The sequence below is a fragment of the Acomys russatus genome, chromosome 6, assembly GCF_903995435.1.
Source record: "Acomys russatus chromosome 6, mAcoRus1.1, whole genome shotgun sequence".
In the NCBI taxonomy this organism is placed as follows: Eukaryota; Metazoa; Chordata; class Mammalia; order Rodentia; family Muridae; genus Acomys; species Acomys russatus.
Genome location: NC_067142.1, coordinates 66,750,224 through 66,771,210, shown reverse-complemented (window position 1 = coordinate 66,771,210; position 20,987 = coordinate 66,750,224). Strand labels below are relative to the sequence as shown.

Here is a 20,987-nt window from a genome sequence, read left to right as displayed (position 1 = left end):
CAGGGAGCTCGGTCTACACTCCAATCACTGCAGCCTTGAAAAAGTAAACAGAATGTTGTCTTTACAGTGTTTTCCTATAAAATTAACATGTGACCTTTATAGAAAATAAAAGTCACTTATTCCTTCTGGCAGCTTGAAGCATCCCTTTTTGACATGTTAGGACAAGCCTATTTTAGCATCGCTTAGATCACGTGTCCTAACATAATTGTGCTCATGTACCCTGTGATATAAGCAGTTCCTGTATTGATGTAGTCTCTTAACGACAATAGGTTGGTTAATTTTATTGGCTGTGTGGATCTATAGCAGAGGAGCCTTGAGCTGGGAGATGGTAAGGCATGCACGTTGTTGGGACAGTCAACCACGGTCCGCTGGTGTCGGGACTCACATAGGTGACTCTGGACCTCCTCTTTAGTATCTACAGTATCCCTTTGACCAGGAGACACTAGATCTTGGCCTCTCTGGTCGTCTTTTCCCAGTCCCAAGCCAAGACAAAAGAGATTAGATGCGGTTCTGGTAATCATGCTCCTCCTCTTCATTCAGAGCTTCGGGATGCTTGAGAATTGAGTAGGTGATAGACTTCTCGGCCTAGAGGAAGCAGAAATGAGCCATGAGAGCTGCAGAGGGGTGGTGGGGAGAGCAGAGCAGGGGGAGGGAAGGGGACATGGCTGGGCTCACTCACCTCACTTTTGGCAGGTTCTTCATTATCAGGAGGATTGTCTGTGGGTGAAAAAAAAGTGATCATCTTGGGCACTGCTAGAAAAGAGGGTCTGGTGTGCTGTTATAGAGGCAAAAAACTAAAGCTCAAAGCAGAGCTAAGACAAGGCTTGCCAACCCCAACCCAGGCCATCGGGCCACCCAGAGCAGCCATACAGCCCCTTCCCTGACCGTCTTGGGATGCAGCCTTCCCCACTGGCCACGCTGGCAAAGGGAAACAGATGCTTGTTACATCCTTTTCAGACAATCACTAAACTTCCCTAGCAGCAAATCAGGCAGCTCTGAGGCTCTGGGAAGTTGAAGAATGGGCAAGTGTTTAGATCAGAGGGAAATAAAGTCCAGAGTTTTGCCTGCTACGGACGGTAGGGAGAGAACAAAATGGTCTTTTCCATATTGGACAAGTCGAGTTTATTCTTGTTGAAGCATTGAAGAACCAGGTGCTCTATGTAAAAAGAAAAATAGGGAGGAGAGGGAGAAGGAAAAACAAAAGGAGGAGAGAGAGGGAGGATGGAAGAGGGGTGGCGGGATTCCCTTTGCCAGTATGAAAAGCAGCATTTTGGGAAGTGGGGGGGAAAGAAGTTGAGACAATGCCTCTAGTCTCTTCACTGGATCCCTGGACACAAAGAACCCCATTTGCCATCTTCCAAATTCTGCCCCACAACACATCCAGAAACTCCCCCTGCCCTCCATCCCCTTTACACACTTCTTAGGAATCCCAGCAGCTAATGATGCCTTTAGGAGAAACCACCAGCCCCAGCGCCAAGCTGCGCAGATGCCTTGTGAATGTGTTTATACCAGAGCGTGCAAAACCAGGCAAGGAAGTGAATCTGGTTGTGACAGACATTTTTTGTAGGCCTGGTTTGATCCTGAGTGTGGATCCACATCGCCCAGCTGAGGAGCATGGGCCTTGCTGAAAGCAGAGCTAAGGGCATGCTGTTTTGCACAAGCTCTCATATCTGTTGGCTCTGCTCTGAGTCACACTCCAGCCCCCTGAAGAGGAATCTCAAAGGAACTCTTTTTCCTGCCTATGTCTGCTGTCATGGAAGCCCCTGGAGAAAACACCATTTGCCTTTATGCTCTGTCTTTATCTATAGTCAGGCAATTGCCTGAAATGTTCTCAGTCCTTCTATGTCCTTCCTCCTGCACCAGGGTTGAAAGGTCACTGGCTTTCAAATCTCAGACCCTGAAAGCTTGAGAGAGCATCTAAACCACTCACCCATCAAACCTATTTCTTCAGAGAAGTGACTTCTACCCCGTTATGGGGAGCGATCTACTTCAGACTCAGCTGGATGGAAGGATCAGGCCAATGTTTGATAAACCAGCATTGAGTAGGTGTTAGGGCCACAGGGTGCTCACAAAGTATAACCTATGAATAGCTCTAATCCTCCAGAATTTCCTCAACTCAAAGCTCCTCTCAATATTCTACTAAAAGTTGAGCTGTCCTATGCCTAACCCTACTGTTACAGAGGGACAGAGTCCTGAAAAAAAGTCTCCAGGGTCACTTCAAGTTTCCTCTTTTTGTCTTAGGTACCCCTGTCCTTAACCCATTGGCCTGCATTCTAGGACTGCTAACCCTTTCCTCATATCTAGTGAGATCCTCCTTAGGTCTAAGAGTTAGACTCAGCATTGACCAAGAGATTTGAGTCCCAGCCATTCTCCCACTGCTCCTCCCTCTCCTGCACCCTCAACTAAACTCACAGGAGCTGCTTCTTCCTGGGTCCAGTCTACTTGGAGGCCCTGGGCTGACCGGCACTGGCACTGTGCCCTCAGAGGGCATGCTGTACTCATCTACTTCTACTTGGGAAGGGTTTCTCCCATGTCCCTGTGATCAGGGTTTCCTGGGAGAGCTAGGAGGGGCATGTAGGAAGTTAGTAGGATTATGGGGTGAGTCCTAGGTATCAGGACCATGGACCAGGGTCAGAACAGAGTTAAAAGCAACAGAGGCCTTTCTTTCATGCTATCAGCCCTTCTCTTCCCCACTCCCCAGCTCCCCTGCCCAGGACACTCCACAACCATAGTGACTAACCCAAGAGGACTCCAAGGGATGCCACAAAAAAACAAAACAAAACCATCTTTCTTGGGCTTGTCAAACCTTTTAAAGGTGTGGTTTTTGGTTGAGTGTGATGGAGCATATCTTTAATCCCAGCACTCAGGAGACAGCAGCAAGAGGATCTCTTTAGCTTGCCAACCTGGTCTACATAGTGAGTTCCAGACCACCTAGGGCTACAAAGTGAGACTCTGCCTGCAAGGAAAAAGTGTCTTTCTCTCTGTGTCTTTCAATATTTCCTTATCATTCATAACAGAACTCCTATGAACCAACTGTGAAGTGTGCTGTGAGGTATTAGGTGCTAATACCTAGGTTTTCTTTCCTGATGGCTTCCATTGACCTGCCTATAGCATTGCTCGTTTCCTTGCCTTGACCACAGTTCCTAGAATGCACTTCAGCGTCACCTAGCTGGTGGCTACCTGCAGATGTTACCCTTCTCCACAGTGGAGACAGCTTACACTTATGTGTTCTTTTTTTAAAGATTTATTTATTTTCACTTTATGGGAATTGGTGTTTTCCCCCTGTGTGTATATCTGTGTGATGATGCTGGATGCGCTGGAGCTAGAGTTACAAACAGGTGTGAATTGCCATGTGGGTGCTAAGAATTGAACTTGCATTCTCTGGAAGAACAGCCAGTGCCCTTAACCACTGAGCCATCTCTACAGCCCTGACTTACATGTTCTTTACTGCCTGTCAGGCTCTAGTACAAAGGCTTTGGGCTTATTCATTGTCATAATACTCCTTCCTGTTAGGTCACAGACTGTTCTTCATTTTCCAGACAAGTAAAGGGAGATCCCAAGGTTAAATAACTTACTCAACATTGCAGATCTGGTGAGCTGTGAGCTGAGATTTGAACCAGTGTGTATTTCTATTACTTCATCACATTGGCTCCCCAATGAAACCTTCCCAACTGCCCCAGCCAGGCTTCCTGCCAACGTCTGCATGGGAGATGTCCATTAAAATCTCATGTGTTAAATGCTTGGTCACCAGGTTGGGTAACTGGGAGGAAGCCAAGGCTTTAACGTTATGGGCCTAGCAGGAAGTCTTTGAGTCATCAGAGACATGCTCTTGAAGAAGACTGTGGGATTCCCCAGTCTCCTCCTTGATCTCTTTGCTTACTGGCCATAAGGTAAGCAGTGCTATCCTGTTGTGTATATCCCCTGTGATATTATTGCTTATTACAGGCCCAAAACAATAAGGCCAAAAGAAAACAAAACAAAAACGGACAGAGTCCTACACAGCTGTGCTAAAATAAACTTTTATGCTTATTTGCTTACTTAAAACAAAATCTTAAACTTGGCCTCCTGAATGCTAAAATTATAAGTACCTGTTACCATGCCTAGCACCTTTTCTCCTTCATAAGAGGATTATCTGAAGTACTTTGTTATAGTCACAGAAAGCTGACTAACATGTGAGGTTATGGACCCTTCTCTCTTTTTTATATGTGGGCAGGGTCTTGCTATGTAGCACAGGCTGGCTTCAAACTCATCCTTCAGCCCACGCTAACTTCAGACTCCTTGAAAAAGACCTTTTAACTTATTTATTGTTGGGGAGGGGGTTGTGGCACGGTGCACACCATAGCACATCTATGAAGGGCAAAGGGTAACTTTGTGGGATCAGTTCTCTCTTCCCACCTTACCTTGGGTACCAGACATTGCAGTAGGACCACAGGGCTTGTACTGCCAGCACCTGTAGCACCTGAGCCGTGGCCCTGGCCCTGGCTTCAGACTGCCTTTTGCCTTACTGCGCTGGGAATACAGAAATCTGCTACAACCTACAGATCATAATCATGTCTCTATCATTTCATTACTCTAATCCCTTCTTATAAGTATCCATGTGTGTGTCCGTGTTCCTCACAACGCTGAGAACCAGCTGAAGGCAGAAATGGAACCAAACACTCCAGTACCTAGCACAGTCCATGGCAAGTTTGTTCAAGTCTTGTTGAGCAGATGGATTTGTAAGTAGATGAAGACGATGAGACTGTATCAACAGCAAATGAGTCTCTAACCCCAGCTAGCCCCAGCTAAGTAGGAGCTGATAATAAGAGGGACCAAAGAGAGCCACCAACCTGGAGCCTGTTTTCGCTTGAGACAGATCAAGGATATAACAATGGTTGCTACAGCAATTCCTGTGACAGCAGTTACAATTGTCAATACTGGTAAAGACCTGCTGGATTTGGGTCCTGGAGGAAACAGACAAAGTGACAAGTAATAAGTAATCCATGTGAATCTGCCCCTCCTCCAAGGCTATGCCCAGTGTTTGTCACCTAGAGTTGCTATGTCTGGGTCACTCATAGGTGTAGTACATTACCCTGAAACCTCATTTGCATAGGTTTCTGTGAACAGACTCCCTCATAACCAAGTGTTTCCACCAAACTAATGAGGGGACACTGGTGACAGAGTAGTAGCAGGAGGGACAGTCCTCAGAGGCAGTGGATGGTTCTGAAGCCTCCCAGAGTTGGTGGTGCCACTATGCTGTGGAATGTGCCAGGCCTTCATGACTGAATGACTATTCCACAAGGTATAAGAAGAAGTTACACTTCAACTCTTCGGAGTGACCAGGAGCTTGGAGAAGCTATGCACCAATTATAAGGTCCTGTTTCACTGTTGCCTGGCAGCCTTGTCACCCACGAACTGCAAGTGAAGAGCTCTGGGCTGAACCCACTTGCCACCATTTGGCAAGACCTCCATACCTCTCCCCTTTGCCTCAAAGCCCAGTTTGCATCGGTGGCATTTCTGGATCTCCATGTGGGGCTATACAACTTTAGCCTTTGTCTATCTCCTCTTCTCCCTTTCCAACATCTCGAGAGAGCCCACATACCTTGGACAGTGATGGTCACAGGCTTTGATGAGAATGGTAGCCATCCTAGAAATCCTTGGCAGTAGTAGTCACCACTGTGACGGTGGTTGGCATTTGAGATGGAGAAGGTATCTTCGAAATGATGAAATTTCACAGCCTTTTCATTCTGGTAGACCAGGACCCTTCTCAGGCGTTTGTTCATCCAGCTATGGCACCTTAACATGATGGTTTCACCTTCCTCAAACATCAGTTTAGGGGTCTGGAGCACCAGCCAGTCTGGAAGACACAAAAGGACCCTAGTATTCAGAGGGCCTTGGCTCAGCTCTGAGACCCAGATCATGCTTCCTGATAGAATATGGTCAGCTAAGGGAAAGAGCTTTAGTTTAAAATCAGAAAAAAAAAAATGTGCTTGTTATTGTTGATGTTGTTTTGTTATTCCAGACAGGGTTTCTCTGTGTAGACCTGGCAGTCCTGGAACTCTTTGTGGACTCGGCTGGCCTCAAATTTACCTGATCCACCTGCCTCTGCCTCCCAAGGTCTGGCATTAAAGGCCTGCACCACCATTGACTGTGTTGTGATAATGGTTAATGGCACACAGCATATCTGGTATAAGGAAGTTTATTTGGGAGAAGGGAAGAGGAGAGAAGTTAGGGCCTCCGGGAGGAGGAACAGAGGCAGATGGTTGATTGGACACATAGACAGACAGACAGACAGATGGGGACAGAGCTATGAGGGCAGAAAAGGACAGAGGGAGAGAGGGGGTTAGAGGGAAAGCTGAGGTGGTGGGGGTCCTTATATCCTGCACACACCTGATAGGTACCTGGCGGTGGTGGCAGATGATGACATAAGCAGTTCCTAGGACCCTAGAGGCAGGTTAGTGGGACGGCCTGTGCACTAACAGCCTGGCCTGCATTACACAGCCTTGGTCTCTGGTTCTAGCCCCAATCATTTGTAAGCTCATCAGTCTTGGGCAAGTAACTTAACTCTTCTGGGCCTCGCTTTCCTCATCTATAAAAATGGGCACGATTAAATTTTGCGGCTACAGTAGTTCTTGATGTGTAACAGGTATCCAAGATACATCCCTGTTCCCTTTCTCCCCTGAGAGGGGGGCAGCTGCTGCCCAGGGCCATCAGTAAGAACCAAAGAGATGGGATGCAAACCTTCCCAGCAGGGAAGCCAAGGACTCCAGTCTGACTGAGGAGACAAAGATGAGGAGGTTCTGGCAGAGCCTTCTGCTTGCGGGATAGTGGAACATCCTGAACCTAGAAAAATGTTTCTTCCTTTCATGACTAGTAATAAATGTGGGACTACAGGCCAGCAGGGGCAGAGGCAAATATTAGCTTGCTGTGTGCACACTTTTGAAGAAAAACTGGCATCAGGCGATAGGAGGGAATTAAGTAAAGAGGGGCAGCTGTAGTAGTTGTTAATGCAGTCGCCTGGTGGTTTTTCTGTGGGGGAAAACCTGGTTTTTGCCAGAAGCCTTGTAAAAATCACTCAGCAAAGATTTAATAAGCCCTGCCCTGATTCAGACACTGCAAATACAGACACGGATGAGACACAGATTTTTACCTCAAGTGCCCACAAGCTGAAGGAAGAAAAAGAAAAGCAAGGCCACCCGGGACTGCATGGTCAGGAGTTTGTGGAGGAAAATGCTCATGCTTCCCAGGACCTCCCAAGAGAGGCATAAGCACCCTCAGCTGAACAGATCTGAGAAAGCTGGACTCAAGGTCTAATAAATTAGCCACACTTCCATGGTCCTTCCCTGATCTTGGATTCAGTGGCAGGCTGTAAACATTTTTCTGGGTGTCGTGAAACAAAAGGGTTTCTGTGAAATTGGAACTTCCTTTTTCTGTCACATTTAGCTGTCTGTCTTTGTCCATAAACTTCTCTTGCTCAATAAACAGCTATTCACACATTCCGAGGAATTTCTCAGGAATTCATATGCCCTGCACATGCACGCTAAGCAAAAGGGCTACTTAAAAGGGAAATGACTGGACAAATGTCCTTTGCAGTGATGCTTCCCAGAAACCAGGCAATCCCTTTTCCTGCAAGCCTTGCAGTAAACAGATCCACCCCAAACCCACCCCCAACTTCCTGGTACCCCAGCTCCTCCTTGTGCCTGCCCCTACTAACCGGAAATCACTCCAAGATGTACAGGGTCACTGAGGCTAGTCTGCCCCATTCGGCACCGGTATTCTCCACTGTCGTTGACTGTGGCCTTAAATGTGTAGTTGGGCTGGACCTGGCCCGAAATGGATCTCTCATTGTGGAGCCACTGGGTAGAGTAGTTCCCAGGGTTGTGGGTCCCTTCGCACTTCAGTGTCACACTGTCATCCTTGAGCACCTGGATCCATGGAGGCTCAAGTTTCACCACAGCCTTGGGAAGATCCGCTGAATTGTGAATTGAGAAGACACTATGAGGCAAGGGAGACCCAAGACCCTAACCTGGCTCTGAGTCTCAGGTGAAAATGGCACCAGGGTGCAGGACCAGACTCAGATAGATTCTTCCACTAAATCTTCCCACTTATTCCATCCCATGAGAACTCAGAAGGGATGCATTGATCATTAGCAGGAGTAGAGCAAGAGAGAAGATGGGAGGGAGCAGAGGAGACACCCCAGAAATCCATATCTCTTACCAAGATATATTTACATTTCTCTTGTCCCTGCCTCCTGTCACTTACTCCCCTGCATGCAGATGGCTTTCGGCATCAGAAGAACAGGCCTTGCAGCTCTGTGCTGGCTAGTCTTATGTCATCTCAACATACAAACTAGAGTCATCTGAATGGAGGGAAATTCAGTTGAGAAAATGCCTCTGTAAGATCCGGCTGTAGGGCATTTTCTTAATTAGTGATTGATAGAGGAGGGACCAGCCCGTTGTGGAGTATGCCACCCCTGGGCTGTGTGCTCCTGTGTTCTGTAAGAAGGCAGGCTGAGCAAGCCATGGGGAGCAAGCCAGGAAGCAGCACCCCTCCGTGGCCTCTGCATCAGCTCCTGCCTCTAGGTTCCTGCCCTGCTTGAGTTCCTGTCCTGACTTCCTCCAGCCATGAACTGTGCTGTGTAAGTATAAGCCAAATAAACCCTTTCCTCCTCAGCTTGCTTTGTGGTCAGGGTGTCTTGTTGCAGCAATAGAAACCCTAACTAAGACAAGCCTTGAGACCTACACAAAGTAGAGGACTTGTCAACGTACGAGACAATCTAGGCAGACAATGCGGTTTTATATGTGCTTGAATCTTATTTAGAGAGGCAGGGCTTCCGCGTCTTCTTTGTTTTTTTTTTTTTTTAAGGTTTTGGGCACAGGGTTTCTCTGTGTAGCCCTGGTTGTTCTGGAACTCACTCTGAGGATAGGATGGCTTCAAAGTCAGAGATACACCTCCCTCTGCCTCCCAGGATTAAAAACATGTGCCATCACACACAGCTGTCTTTCTGATTGTTTGTTTTTCTTAATCTAACAAGGCTTTGAAATTTTTTGATACATAATAAGTGTACGTATTTGCAGGGTACCGTATGACACTTCAGCTCCTGCACACACTGTGCAATGGTCGGAGTGACCTGCATGTCTGTCACCTCACACACCATCTGTTTGTATTGAGAATGTTCAAATCCTCTATAGTAGCTACTGTAAAATGTACAATTAACTGCCAGCCACAATTACCCTTTGGGGTAGTTTGAGTGACAGTGCCCCCTATAGACTCATAGGGAGTGGCACTATTAAGAGCTGTGGCCTTTTTGAGGACGTGTGTCACAGCTGTGGACTTTGGGTTTTCAGATTCTCAAGCCAGGCCCAGCAGCTCACACTTTTCCTGCTACTGGCAGCTGCACATGTAGAACTCTCAGCTCCCTCTCCCGCACCATGTCTGCCTGCACGCTGCCGTGCTTCCCACCATGGTGATGACGGACCAAACCTCTGAATTGTAAGCCAGGCCCAATGAAATGTTCTCCTTTATAAGAGCTGCTGTGGTCATGGTGTCTCTTCACAGCAATAGAAACGCTAACCGTAGACACCCTTCTAGCAACAGTGCATTAGACCTTAACCCTCCTCTCTGACTCTGTGCCTGTCCCACTAACCATCCTGTTGTCACCCTCTCCTCCACCCTTCCCAGGCTCTGTCATTTACTCTCTGCTTCTTTGAACTCAACCTTTCCAGAAGCTCTCAGTTTCACCTGGAGAGTGGAAGGCAGTTGAGAACAAGAGCTCTCATCGTGTGTGCTGGTTGTCCACACCTCACTGGAACAGAGCTAGAAGCATCCAGATACTAGAGAGCCACGGTTTCTGACCACCCGGCTCCTGAGGCAGAGGGAAGGAGAAGGGCAGGGCGCCTTCCAGGAACAGTGGCACTTTCCTGGTCCTGACTTGGTCCTGAGCTTGGTGACAGGTGCATGCGGAACAGTTCCACAGACCACAGGGAGGAGAGGGAGGTGCTACATAGGAGAGTAGGAAGACAGAAAACAGAACCGAGGACTTACCATGTGTCCCAGCGACAAGATCTGTAAGAAAGGAAGCAGACGTCAACTAGGGCCCAGGCTTCCACACTCAGACGTGCCTGCCCAGACCCAGAGCCCCGTTCATCCCCACAGCCCAACCCTCATGACATGACCCTGCCCTGGGACTGCCTGTGTGAAGTGTACTTTCAAAAACACTTAAGCGCCTTCCCCTGGAACACCTGTGTTGTGACATTTTCATTTGGCTGACCGCCTTTGACTGAGGAGGTCCCTGTGGAAGCTCACATATGATGTGTGTTTCAGTACATCAGACTTTGCCAAGGTCCATCTTGAGAGTAAGGTTGTTCTTTTGTGGGGAGGGACTACAGAACACACAGGTAATCTATAATCTTTATTGAAAAATAGAAATTACTCATGACAAGATATTACCGTGTACTATATGTGTCCTTAGAATTTCCCCACGAACGTGTGTGTAGTGTTTGTATACAGATAAAAAGCAAAGAGGCCATACCAGAAAAGTATTTTATGTTGTCATTTTAGCAATTGTGCCCTATTCTACGATTTGACTTTCCTGTGATTCATTTCACATCCCCACTGCTTAACATTAAAGTTTTTGCTGCTAGGAAAATCTGATAATAGGAAGAAACTACAGAAGGACACTGTGGGGCTGGAGAGACACTCAGCAGCTAAGAGCACAGGCTGCTCTTCCAGAGGACCTGGGTTTGAGTTCCAGCACCTACACAGTGGCTCACAGCCATCTCTACCTCCAGTTCCAGGCATCTGACATCCTCTTCTGGACTCCTCGGGCACCAGGCATACACAGACATACATGCAAGGAAAATACCCATTTGTGAAAAATAAAAGTTAAAGTAAAAGTATATTGGTATACTGTGGTAACCGACGGAATGATACATCGTGAGGGAAAGGGCTTCCCAGGTAGAAGTCAAGCATGGGACAGGAAGGCTGATTGGAGGGATGGAGATATGAAAGGAGGAATGGAGACATGGATGGAGGGATGGAGTCAAGAATAGAGGGATGGAGGAATGGAGACATGGATGGAGGATGGAGACATGGATGGAGGGATGGCACCACTGCTGGGTATAAGTAAAGCATGTCTTGAGATAAGCTAGAGCCTAAGGTTTGTTCCATGTACAGGTGCACCTGTCCATGGTAAGGATTCTGCTTGCAATTGAGCTGAAAAAGTCAAGAGCCTTCCAAGTCTGAATACTTAGGGGGGGGGGTGAAAGCAAGTGCAGAGAAAGGAATGCTGTGTGGGAAACTGTTGTTCTGGCAGTCTAGAAAACTGGATTCTGACCCCCACATCACCACATCTCAGTATCACTCCATCCCCCTGTAATCCCAGAAACTGCATGGATTGCCTCCTGGTCTGGCATTCATGCTGAGTGTGCTCAAAGGACAGGGTAGAAGTCTCATATCCCCACTGAAGCCCACAGTCTATGGTAAGAATAAACGCGTGTGCAGTGTAATCTTAAAAAGATGTTTTTTTCCCTTCAAGACAGGGTTTTTCTGTGTAGCCTTGGCTGTCCTGGACTTTGTAGAGCAGGCCTCCCGAGTGCTGGGATCAAAGGTGTACAACTTTACTCTCATTATGTAACCCTGACTGGCCAAGAACTCACTATATGAACCAGGCTGTCCTTCTACTCACAGCGACCTCCTCGGCTCTGCATCCCTAGTGCTGGACCACCACATCTTATAGAAGAGTATGGACAAATGCTACAGAAGTTCTGAGGAGGAAGACACTCTAGGGCTTTGTATTTGGCTGCATTTAGTCTAGGAGGGAAAGTGAGAAAGTGGTGTCTGTCATGCAGCTTCAAGTATTGTATAACTGAGACAAACAGAGAGGGAATATTCCCTAGGAAAGATTGATGGATACTTGTCAACAGTCATCGCAAGTTGCAGCCTGACTGCTGCTTTGGTCTGTTGAAAAATAAAAATAAAGTTACCAAGAAGAGACTTGATATTCTAAGAGCATATATAGGGGGAGGAGGTCTCCCTCAATCACAGACATAGGGGAGGGGAGAAGGAGAGAAGTGGGAGGGAGGGAAGAATGGGAGGAAACAGGGGAAGGGCTAACAATCGAGATGTAATATGAATAAATTAATAAAGAAAAAATAAAAATAAAAATAAACACCCTCAGTAAGGAGAAACAATGCTGACAATGGAAGTGGATGCCAGTTTAACTAAGGTAGTAAGACCCACCCTGCATATGAGTATCCTCACCCAGTGGGCTGGGGTCCTGGCCCAAATAAACCAGAGAAAAGGAGGAAGCCAGCTGTGCACTAGCATCTGTCTCTCCCTGTTTCCTAACCTTGGGTGTGAGGTGACCAGCCAAGGCGCCTGTCACCATACCTTCACGCCACAATGCCCTCGAATAAAGCCTTTCTTAAGTTGCTTTTGCCTGGTGTTTTATCAAAGAAACGAGAAAAGTAATTAAGACAACTGATGTACAGTGACCTTGCAGAGGTAACTTTACTTTTCTCTGCTTTTCCCTTGCTTATAAATGGAGATGATGACAGCAATCCCCCTGCCATCAACTGCTGCAAGGATTCAGGGATGATCCAGACAAGGCATCAGTGTGGTTCCAAATGTACCATATGGGTACCTTTTAAATTGTCATAAGCAAATGTCCAAAGTTTGCTGTTTATTTCAGTAACCAACGGGACACTCTTTGGAGCTGAGAATGCTGCGTCAGGCTAATCGGGACAGAGGAAGTACCAGAGATTAGTAAGAAAAAGATGGTTAACAGTGGCCTAGAACGCATGTTAGTGGCCTGCGTAACATCTAGTTCTTCATTCCTGGACAGACTCATCTGTAGTGAATCTTCTCCTACAGTTTAGCCACACAGGCCCATGTTACACCTCAAGGCCTTGTCATCATCACTGCAAACCACACCGACTTCAAACCCACAAAATCCAACGCTCCAGGCTTCAGTCACAATCCTCCATCTCCTCCTCCTTTCTTCTATTTGCCCAAGTATACTTGGCCAATGATCATCTCACTGCTACTTTATCTTTCCACTGTCTACCGCTAAGTCCACATTTGCCTTTGTGCACGCGCGCGCGCGCGCGCGCGCGCGCGTGTGTGTGTGTGTGTGTGCGCGCGCGCGCGCGCGTGCACTCGTATGCGCGTATGCACACAACATTTCCATCGCCTCTTTGCAAATCCCTTTATCTGCTTGTTGCTGTTGTTGTTGAGACACGGTCCCATGTAGGCCAGGCTGGCTGCAAACTTGTCAAGTACCTCATGTTGACCTTGAATTCCAGTTCTTCCTGCCTCTACCTCCCAAATACTATAGATGGATCCCTTAATTTATTTACCCTTTGACCCCATGAAATGTACCTACACTCCCCGCGGCCTTGCTTGCTCATCTGTATAGACAATAGAAAGTAAAGAAGGCTCAAATGTGAGAGACACTTAAGACGCAAAACTGAAGAAAAATTGACATTTAATGAAGCATGAGATTGATAAAAGTGGACCAGGGAAAAGTGGCTTTGCTCATACAAATAGAAATATTAGAAGGATAAGAACATTTGTAAGGAAATGATGCTAAGTTGAATCTTGAATAAAAAAATTGTTTCTAGGCTGACAAATCTATTTATAAATGTCTAATCAACATGCAGGGAAATTAAAGTATACAGAGGAAGGAAAGACAAGTAAGTTTGGGCACTAGTGACATAAAAGTAATAGTTAAAACCCCTGAATATGTAGGACTGGCAAGGGGGATAGTACAGTGCATGAAAAAGAGAGGGGAAAAAAAAAAAAAAAAACCAAAGAGATTCGGAATGGAGAAGCCATGATTTACAATCATTCTACATCCAAGAGACAGCATTGACAATTATGTTTGTGTCTAATGTACTCATTGTAAGGAAGACAAATACCTGTGTTTTAGGTTAGGAAAATTGCCTGTTTTGTTCACTGGCATGACCCCAAACCCAGAACAGTGTGTAGCACAAAGAACTTTAGAGATCAGCAGAGCTGGGCAGTGGTGGTGCACGCCTTTAATCCCAGTACCTGGGAGGCAGAGGCAGGTGTATCTCTGTGAGTTTGAGGACAGCCTGGTCCAGAAAGTGAGTCTAGTACAGCCAGGACTACACTGAGATACTCTGTTTTGGGAAAAAAAGAATCAGCAGAAATACAGGTAGGAAAAGCCGAGTGTAGTGACCACACAACCTGCTTGAGGAAGATCCATTGTGGGTGAAGTGGGAACTTGCTGAGCCGGGCAGTACTGAAGCTTTATCGCGAGACAGTGGGACACACTGAAGGTACTTAGAAAGCTCTACACCTCCATGTAGAGGTACTGGAAGATTCTACAGCTACACAAGACCCAAGTCAGGAACAACCAAGACATAGAGGGTGTTATAAAATTGAATTAAGTGATGAAGTCCCAAGTGTGGAGTCCCAGAGAAGAATGGGGGGAAATGGAGATTTCCCAAAGGAAAATGGAAGAGTCTTCACCAGGTGATTGATAGCTGTACAGCACAAATAGAAAGGCATATTGCCTCTCTAAGACTAAGCCTTCCTGTGTGAAAACAGAGCTATCCGTTTGCCATAATACTTGTGGCAAATAGTCTCTTGTCAATACCTTTCTCTCTCTCGCTGGTCGCCACATGCCACAAACCCTGACAACTGAGGTCCCTGGGCACTGACCAGATTTCACTATGAGTCATAGCAAGTAACTTGGGGCAAGGGGTGGAGGGCACTGTGTGCCTTCTTCTCAGCAGTATGGGTGGGAGCCCCAGGAACTGAGGTTAGAAGATGGTCCTGCATCAGAACTCCCTACTGCGCTTCACCCAGATTCTTCTAATCACCCAGCCCCATCAGTTTCTGTCCTCTGGTCCACAGATGAGACCAGGACCAGAAAACCTTCCTCCATCTCCATCTCAGGCTATGCCCCTGACCCTAACTTCCTTACTAAGCTGGGCCGAGACCAAGTGCCATGGTCGTTGCGATGGTGGAGGCACCAGAGAGTTCTCTGGCCGCACAACTGGCAACTCCAGACTTGCCCCGGTTTGTGATACTCTCAACCCAAGCTTCCAGGATAACCCAGACCTTTCTATGCCTCTCCTTATACAATAAAGGGGGTGAGGGCTCCTCCGATGGATAGAGTGGCGTCATGGGCACAGAGCATTTCCATGGCACCCCCTCACATGCGTGTTAGAGCTTCCTCCCAACCCTTGTCTAAAGCAGTACTAGACATCTTGCCTAAGAGTTGGCCCTGTGTGAATCACAAATTCAAAGAGAAACTGGTGGTCTAATTTATTACTCAAGTGTAGGACACTAGATTTCAATCAGAGAAGGCGGATGGAGAGGGCGGCAGTGCATCAGGCTCCTGGGTACCGAGTGACAGTAGATTCTACAGGGGAAGGAGGGAGCGCATCAGGATCCTGAGTACTGAGTGATAAGAAAGCAACTAACAACAAAAATCTCTTGCCAACTCCGGTTTTCAAAGGCCAGCCAGCTTCACAGTCCACTTAATAGCCCACTACCTACTCCTGATTCTGTGGATAAGTTTCCTGTGCCACCTTCATCGCTACACAAGTCCCACCCTAACCCAGGTGTCCTCACCGCTGCCTCCCTTCTGGAGGTCCCAACTTACTTAGCACAGCTGTCCACAGGAGCATATGGCACAAAGTCCGTGAGAGCACATGGGCCGTCCAGTTGCTCTCCATGGGGAGAGGTAAGACGGGTGAAATTCGCATCATCCCTGAAGCGATTCAGCTGCAGGCACCGGCTTCTCTCCAGGCTTAGCTGCTTGTACCCAGAGAACTGATAAATTCTGGAGTCCAAATGGGGACATGAAAAGAAAAGTCTATTTAATCACGGGCTCCGCCCCTTCCGCCCTCTTTCCTTTCATCCCAGAAGATTCAGGACTGACCAGAATCAATTGGCTTCAGCTCAAGTCACAAAGAGATTTGGAAACTGAGAAGCGACTCCCCTCTGGCTCTGCTGGAGCCTTACCCAGCCGTGGCCTTTGGTACAGAGAAGGAAGTGGTCACCCAAACTCAGCTCAGAAATCATTTGCCTTGCTCCCCATGGTCCTCAAGAAAGGTGATGGAGGAAGGTGGACAAGCATCTTCTGACACTTCTTCATTTTGGAGGGCCAGTGTCTGAAATCTGGATGCCTCTGGAAACTGAGCCAAGGTTCCTGAGACCACCTACCATCATGTAGGTTTCTCTGTTGTCATAGTCCCCAGCTCAGTGTCCGTATCATGGACCAAAAGCAAGACCATATACTAGGACAGCTTTAGGACACTCGTCCTTGGCACTACCCTCTAGCGCTTCTCTGTTAACTCACTGAACATCTCAGTAAGCACCTATGGAGCATCCGTTGTGCTCTGGTTCTTTTCTTGTTTTTTGTTTTTGTTTTTGTTTTCTTCTTAAGATAGGGTTTCTTTTGTAGTCCTGGTTGGCCTGGACTCAATTTGTAGACCAGGCTGACTGGCCTGGAACTCACAGAAATCCCCCTCCCTCTGTGGGGATTAAAAGTGTGCACCACCAGTCCCACCTTGTGCCTTGGTTCTTAATCCTGATTACTTCCCCCCATTAGTGTTCTCATCACTATGGCGTGGTAAAAGACCATAGGTTTCCAAGCTGTAAGACCAAGTCTGAGCATCAGGGAGCTTCTGAGACCTCTGGCCCTTGGTCTGTGAAATGAGGATCATTTATACTCAAACACAGTTTCTTGGCTTCCACAGCACTGACATTTGTAGCATAAAAAAAAAAAAAAAAAAAAAAAAAAAAAAAAAAAGATTAAGAGGTGTATTATTATATACTCCAGGCTGGCCTGGGAGGGCTTGCCCTGTGCATTGTGGGATGTTTAGTAGCAAGATGTGGCAGAGATATTCTCAGTAGTGAGAAATATTCCCCTGAATAAGGTGTGTAAACCTGTCACTAGTGAAAAAGCAGCTGTACCCAAGGTTTTTGGAAAATAGAAAAGGATATGACTGCATCTTGAATTGATGCTATTTTGTTTTCTTGCCTCCTGTCAGCATCTTCTGATGATAAGATGTTCTGGGGTCAATCTTGGGGTGCTCTTCTGGGGTCTCTTTCTCAAATGCCCTTTCAGGAAGCAAGCTGTAATGCTCAAGGAAATGACATTATAAACCATTTTACACTCTGTGGGCTTCAGAAACCTTCACCAGTTCCACCCTATCTACCATGTGACTTGACCACTGGTGCCACCTTACCTCCCAGCCCCACCCCTGACAGTTCTTTTCTGATTTTTAACCTATGGGCAGAGAGCAATGGCATGACATCAGTACGCCAAAAATATCATTTCAGTGGATCCCTGTGATATTACTTTATCAGCCCCTCTAGGGTTTCCTGGTTATAACCACTTCCCCATGAACCGAGTCTCCCTAGACACTACAAGCAGATGCCACCTCCAGGGGAGGGTAGGCCTGTGAGGAAGAGCAACCACAAAGAGCGAGTTAAAGATGGCTGAGTTAAAGAGACTCTGGTTCGGGACATCTCAGCTAGGTCCAAACAGCAGCATTGCCCGCCTAGCCTAAGAACCTCACCAAGGAAATCAAAGGCCACCATCTCCAACCTTCTAGAAATGGAAATGGCCTGGGCTTTGTGGATCACTAACTCCGGAATGTAAGTCTGTTCTCAGGTCACTTTTCTTCAGAGCAGCAACAGTCTGAAGAGGTCTACTGGGAAGGGGGTTGGGGTTCGGGGAGTACCAGGCAGCTATTTCTAAGGAAGCCAAGACCTTCGACATAGCGAGGGACTTAAACTACAAGGGAAAGTTTTTCTCTAACTGCCTAAGTAGGGAAGGGAAGAGAAAGAGGAAATTTGATTTTTGGCCCACTGGTGGATTCACATAACCTTGAACAAAGTACCACCAGGTCTCTGGACTTTAGGAAGTGATGCCAACACGTGGGTATTCTTTGTCAGATAGGGGTGTCTCTTACAAATAAGGTGTATTGGCCCCTCTAAGTGTACCCACCCTGGACGGAGGGAGAAAGTCTAAAGTGACACGTGTACCTATCATACTATTGAAACAATGAAATTAACATTTCCCAGGAATCCTAGGCTGAGGGGAGAAAGCTTTAGTGCCAGGCACAAGAGGAGCTTGCCTCTAGGAAAGGGTACATTTTCTTGACTGGCGATTGACATGGGAGGGCCCAGCTCCTCGTGGACAGTGCCACTCCAGGGCCAGTGGTCCTGGGAGCTATAAGAAAGCAGGCTGGGCAAGCCATTAGGAGCAAGCCAGTAAGCAGGACTCCTCCATGGCCTCTGCATCAGCTCCTGCCTCCAGGTTCCTGCCTTGAGTTCTTGCCCTGACCTCCCTGGACGGTGGACTACAAGCTGTAAGATGATTAACCCCTTTCTACCCAAGCTGCTTTTAGTCATCTGGTGTTGGCACTGCCATAGAAACCCTAGCTAGGATGTCCCTCTTCCCAGTGTGCCCACACTGAATACATCTCCCCGCACCCTTTCACCTACCACAGTCTTTCTCTCTTCCTCTTCCTCCTCCTCTCTCTCCAAAAGCTGTAACTGTTGCAGATCATCCCGCAGGCCAAATGGTGGCTCTCCAGCATCCTGCAGCAAGTTCAGCGCAGCCCGAGACTCTTTGCCTGACCCCAGCAGAGCGAGCACACCACCGTGCTGCAGCACAATGACCTTTTCGTATTGCAGAGAATATGGAGCAGCTGGTGCTATTCATGAATTCTAGGACAGATGTGTGCGCCGTCCCTGTGACCCATCCCATCCAGCACTTTGGCTACCCTGGTCAACGTGACAGGCTGGCTGCAGCTCATGTCTGTACTGGCAACCATCTGGTGAAGACTGTTACTTGTTTCTCTAGTTGACATAGAGGAGATGGGGAGCCAGGCTTGTTGGACCCGCCAGGGACCAGCTCTTACCTTATAACCCTCTGGCAGCACTGTTTGCTGAGCTGGGAGAAAAGCCACATTTTAGGTGTTTGTTCTCAGACACACGTGCAGAGGGAAGGTTGAAGGGTCCCACACAGATGCTGGAATCACCTTGACCGGGAGCCTTTGTCTGGCCTGTGTCACCTGCTCTCCAGGTGACATCACTGTTCAGTAAGGCAGAGAAACGGGTGTGTGACCTCAACACCCCTGAAGTCCAATCCTTTGTAAGAGCTCCTGGTGGGTACAACTGGGGCCTTGCCCTTCCTTCTCCTCATCAGTTTGGGGGTTCTTTGGGTCTTTCTTAAGCTAATTGGAGTTTTTACCACTTGTCTGACAGTAAGAATGGCTCCTTGCCTGAACCTCTGGGGCTCCATTTGGGGGATATTTGTGATCCATCTTCTCTTTGGAAGCTTTTTTTTTTTTTTTTTTAAGCAAACTGGGGCTCTGTTGAACTCTTCAGGTGTCTGATGTTTTGTGATAGGCTTTTCTTCCTGAGCTCTTTTGACTTAATCTGGAATTTGGTACACTACTTAGGCACCTGCCTAAATTGTTTTGGTAAATAGCAAGGAAGGGATGTAAAGTGCCAACAATAGTGCTGAGGAAGATGTGATTTCTCTGTACTGTCCTAGGATAAGTCTAGCTGAACAGTTACAAACTTATGATAAGTTGTCTAAGAAGGAGCCGGAATTAATGTAATTGTTTTTGTGGTTGTCAGGTTGTGTCTGAAACAGCATGTGGCAAGAGTTAATCTGTTCCTAGAGCTCCTAAAATAACTGACTTGCAATTTTTTCCACTTACTATATATTAAAATTACTATTTTTGGTATACCATACTTAAAATTGTGTGTGTGTGTCTTGAGGGTGATTTTTTGGAGTACATTGATGCACAGATACTGTCGCTTCTGTCTATTCTGCTTTTACTCTTTCCTTTCTCTACTCACTGCTTCTCTTGCAAAAATTGTTAGCTAAAGTGTAAGCATGTGAAAGTCAGCTGAGGCTGGGAATATAGCTCAGTGGCAGAACTGAAGAAAGAAAGAAAGAAAGAAGAAAAGAAGGAAAGACAGAAAAGAAAAGGACAGAGAAAGGAAGAATAAGTTAACTGTAGAATTTGGGGCTGAAGGGGGAAAACCCTGTTTATTCAAGAACTTTATCTTGCTCTGCCAACTAGAATATAGATAGTGAAATGTTAATTCTGGCCAGGCACTGGTGGCTCAAGCCTTTAATCCCAGCACTGGGAGGCAGAGGCAGTTTATGCATGTTTTCCCAAGGTCCCCTCGCTGCCGAGGAGGCCTGAGACCTTTTGAGTTAGTGCCCCCCCTGCGGCAGAAGAGGCAGGAGCAGCCGTCTAGTCCCAGTGGTCGCCCAGGGGGCACAGGACAGCTGGCAGGGCAGCCCAGGGCGATCGTGAGCACCAGCCCTTTAACGACGGGCAGTCGGTCTAGCTAGCAGGTAGAGGTCTGTCTAACTGGTTTCAGGAAGAAAGAGCCAATGGCATACTACAGAGTCTCCCTGGTGGTCTAGTGGTTAGGATTCGGCGCTCTCACCGCCGCGGCCCGGGTTCGATTCCCGGTCAGGGAAGCTTAGTCTCCCTTTTTCCTTTCTGTACCTGGGTTTTCCTCTTATCTCAGCTCTCTATGTTAAACAACAGCTTCGGGCTCCGACCGTATACCATACACCATCCTTTACGTACAATCACACTCTGCCCTTCCTGCTCCGCACACAACAACTCTGCACCTTCCCACACCTGCCTTCAGCCTTTACCCTCACCGCCCAGACCACCAAGCGCTCGCGACACGCAGCGCTCTCAAGCACACTTCCGGGATCACTCATACTCATCCACTGACGGACCCAGCAGCCTCTCCACCTGACTCCATCGCCACGCCGCCTGCTCTGGAACGTACCCTCCGCTTAAGCCGCCCCCACTTGCCTCACCTGCGTCTCTTACCTCACCTGCATCTCAGGCTCCCTGGTAGCTTACACGGACTCTTCACAACTGAACGGTTGCTTCAAACGACTGTAGTGATTACGTTCACTTAATACAAACACACACATACACACGCATGCACCACAATATATGTAAATGTGTATG

At 47.4% G+C, this 20,987-nt stretch overlaps 1 protein-coding gene and 1 non-coding gene across 2 annotated transcripts; one reads left to right on the top strand and one right to left on the bottom strand.

Moving 5' to 3' along the window:
* Nucleotides 1–277: 277 nt before the first annotated feature.
* LOC127190677 (low affinity immunoglobulin gamma Fc region receptor II-like) lies at nt 278–15,795 on the bottom strand. Its single transcript, XM_051147829.1, is given in 9 exon segments — nt 278–585; nt 680–717; nt 2,413–2,509; nt 2,512–2,561; nt 4,830–4,943; nt 5,582–5,836; nt 7,694–7,951; nt 10,024–10,044; nt 15,617–15,795. Coding segments are annotated over 9 exon segments (1,026 nt in total). The 5' UTR covers nt 15,723–15,795; the 3' UTR covers nt 278–498.
* A 4,609-nt stretch (nt 15,796–20,404) lies between these two features.
* Trnae-cuc (transfer RNA glutamic acid (anticodon CUC)) lies at nt 20,405–20,476 on the top strand. Its single transcript has one exon. It is a non-coding gene; the product is annotated as a tRNA-Glu (tRNA).
* The last annotated feature ends 511 nt before the right edge of the window (nt 20,477–20,987 follow it).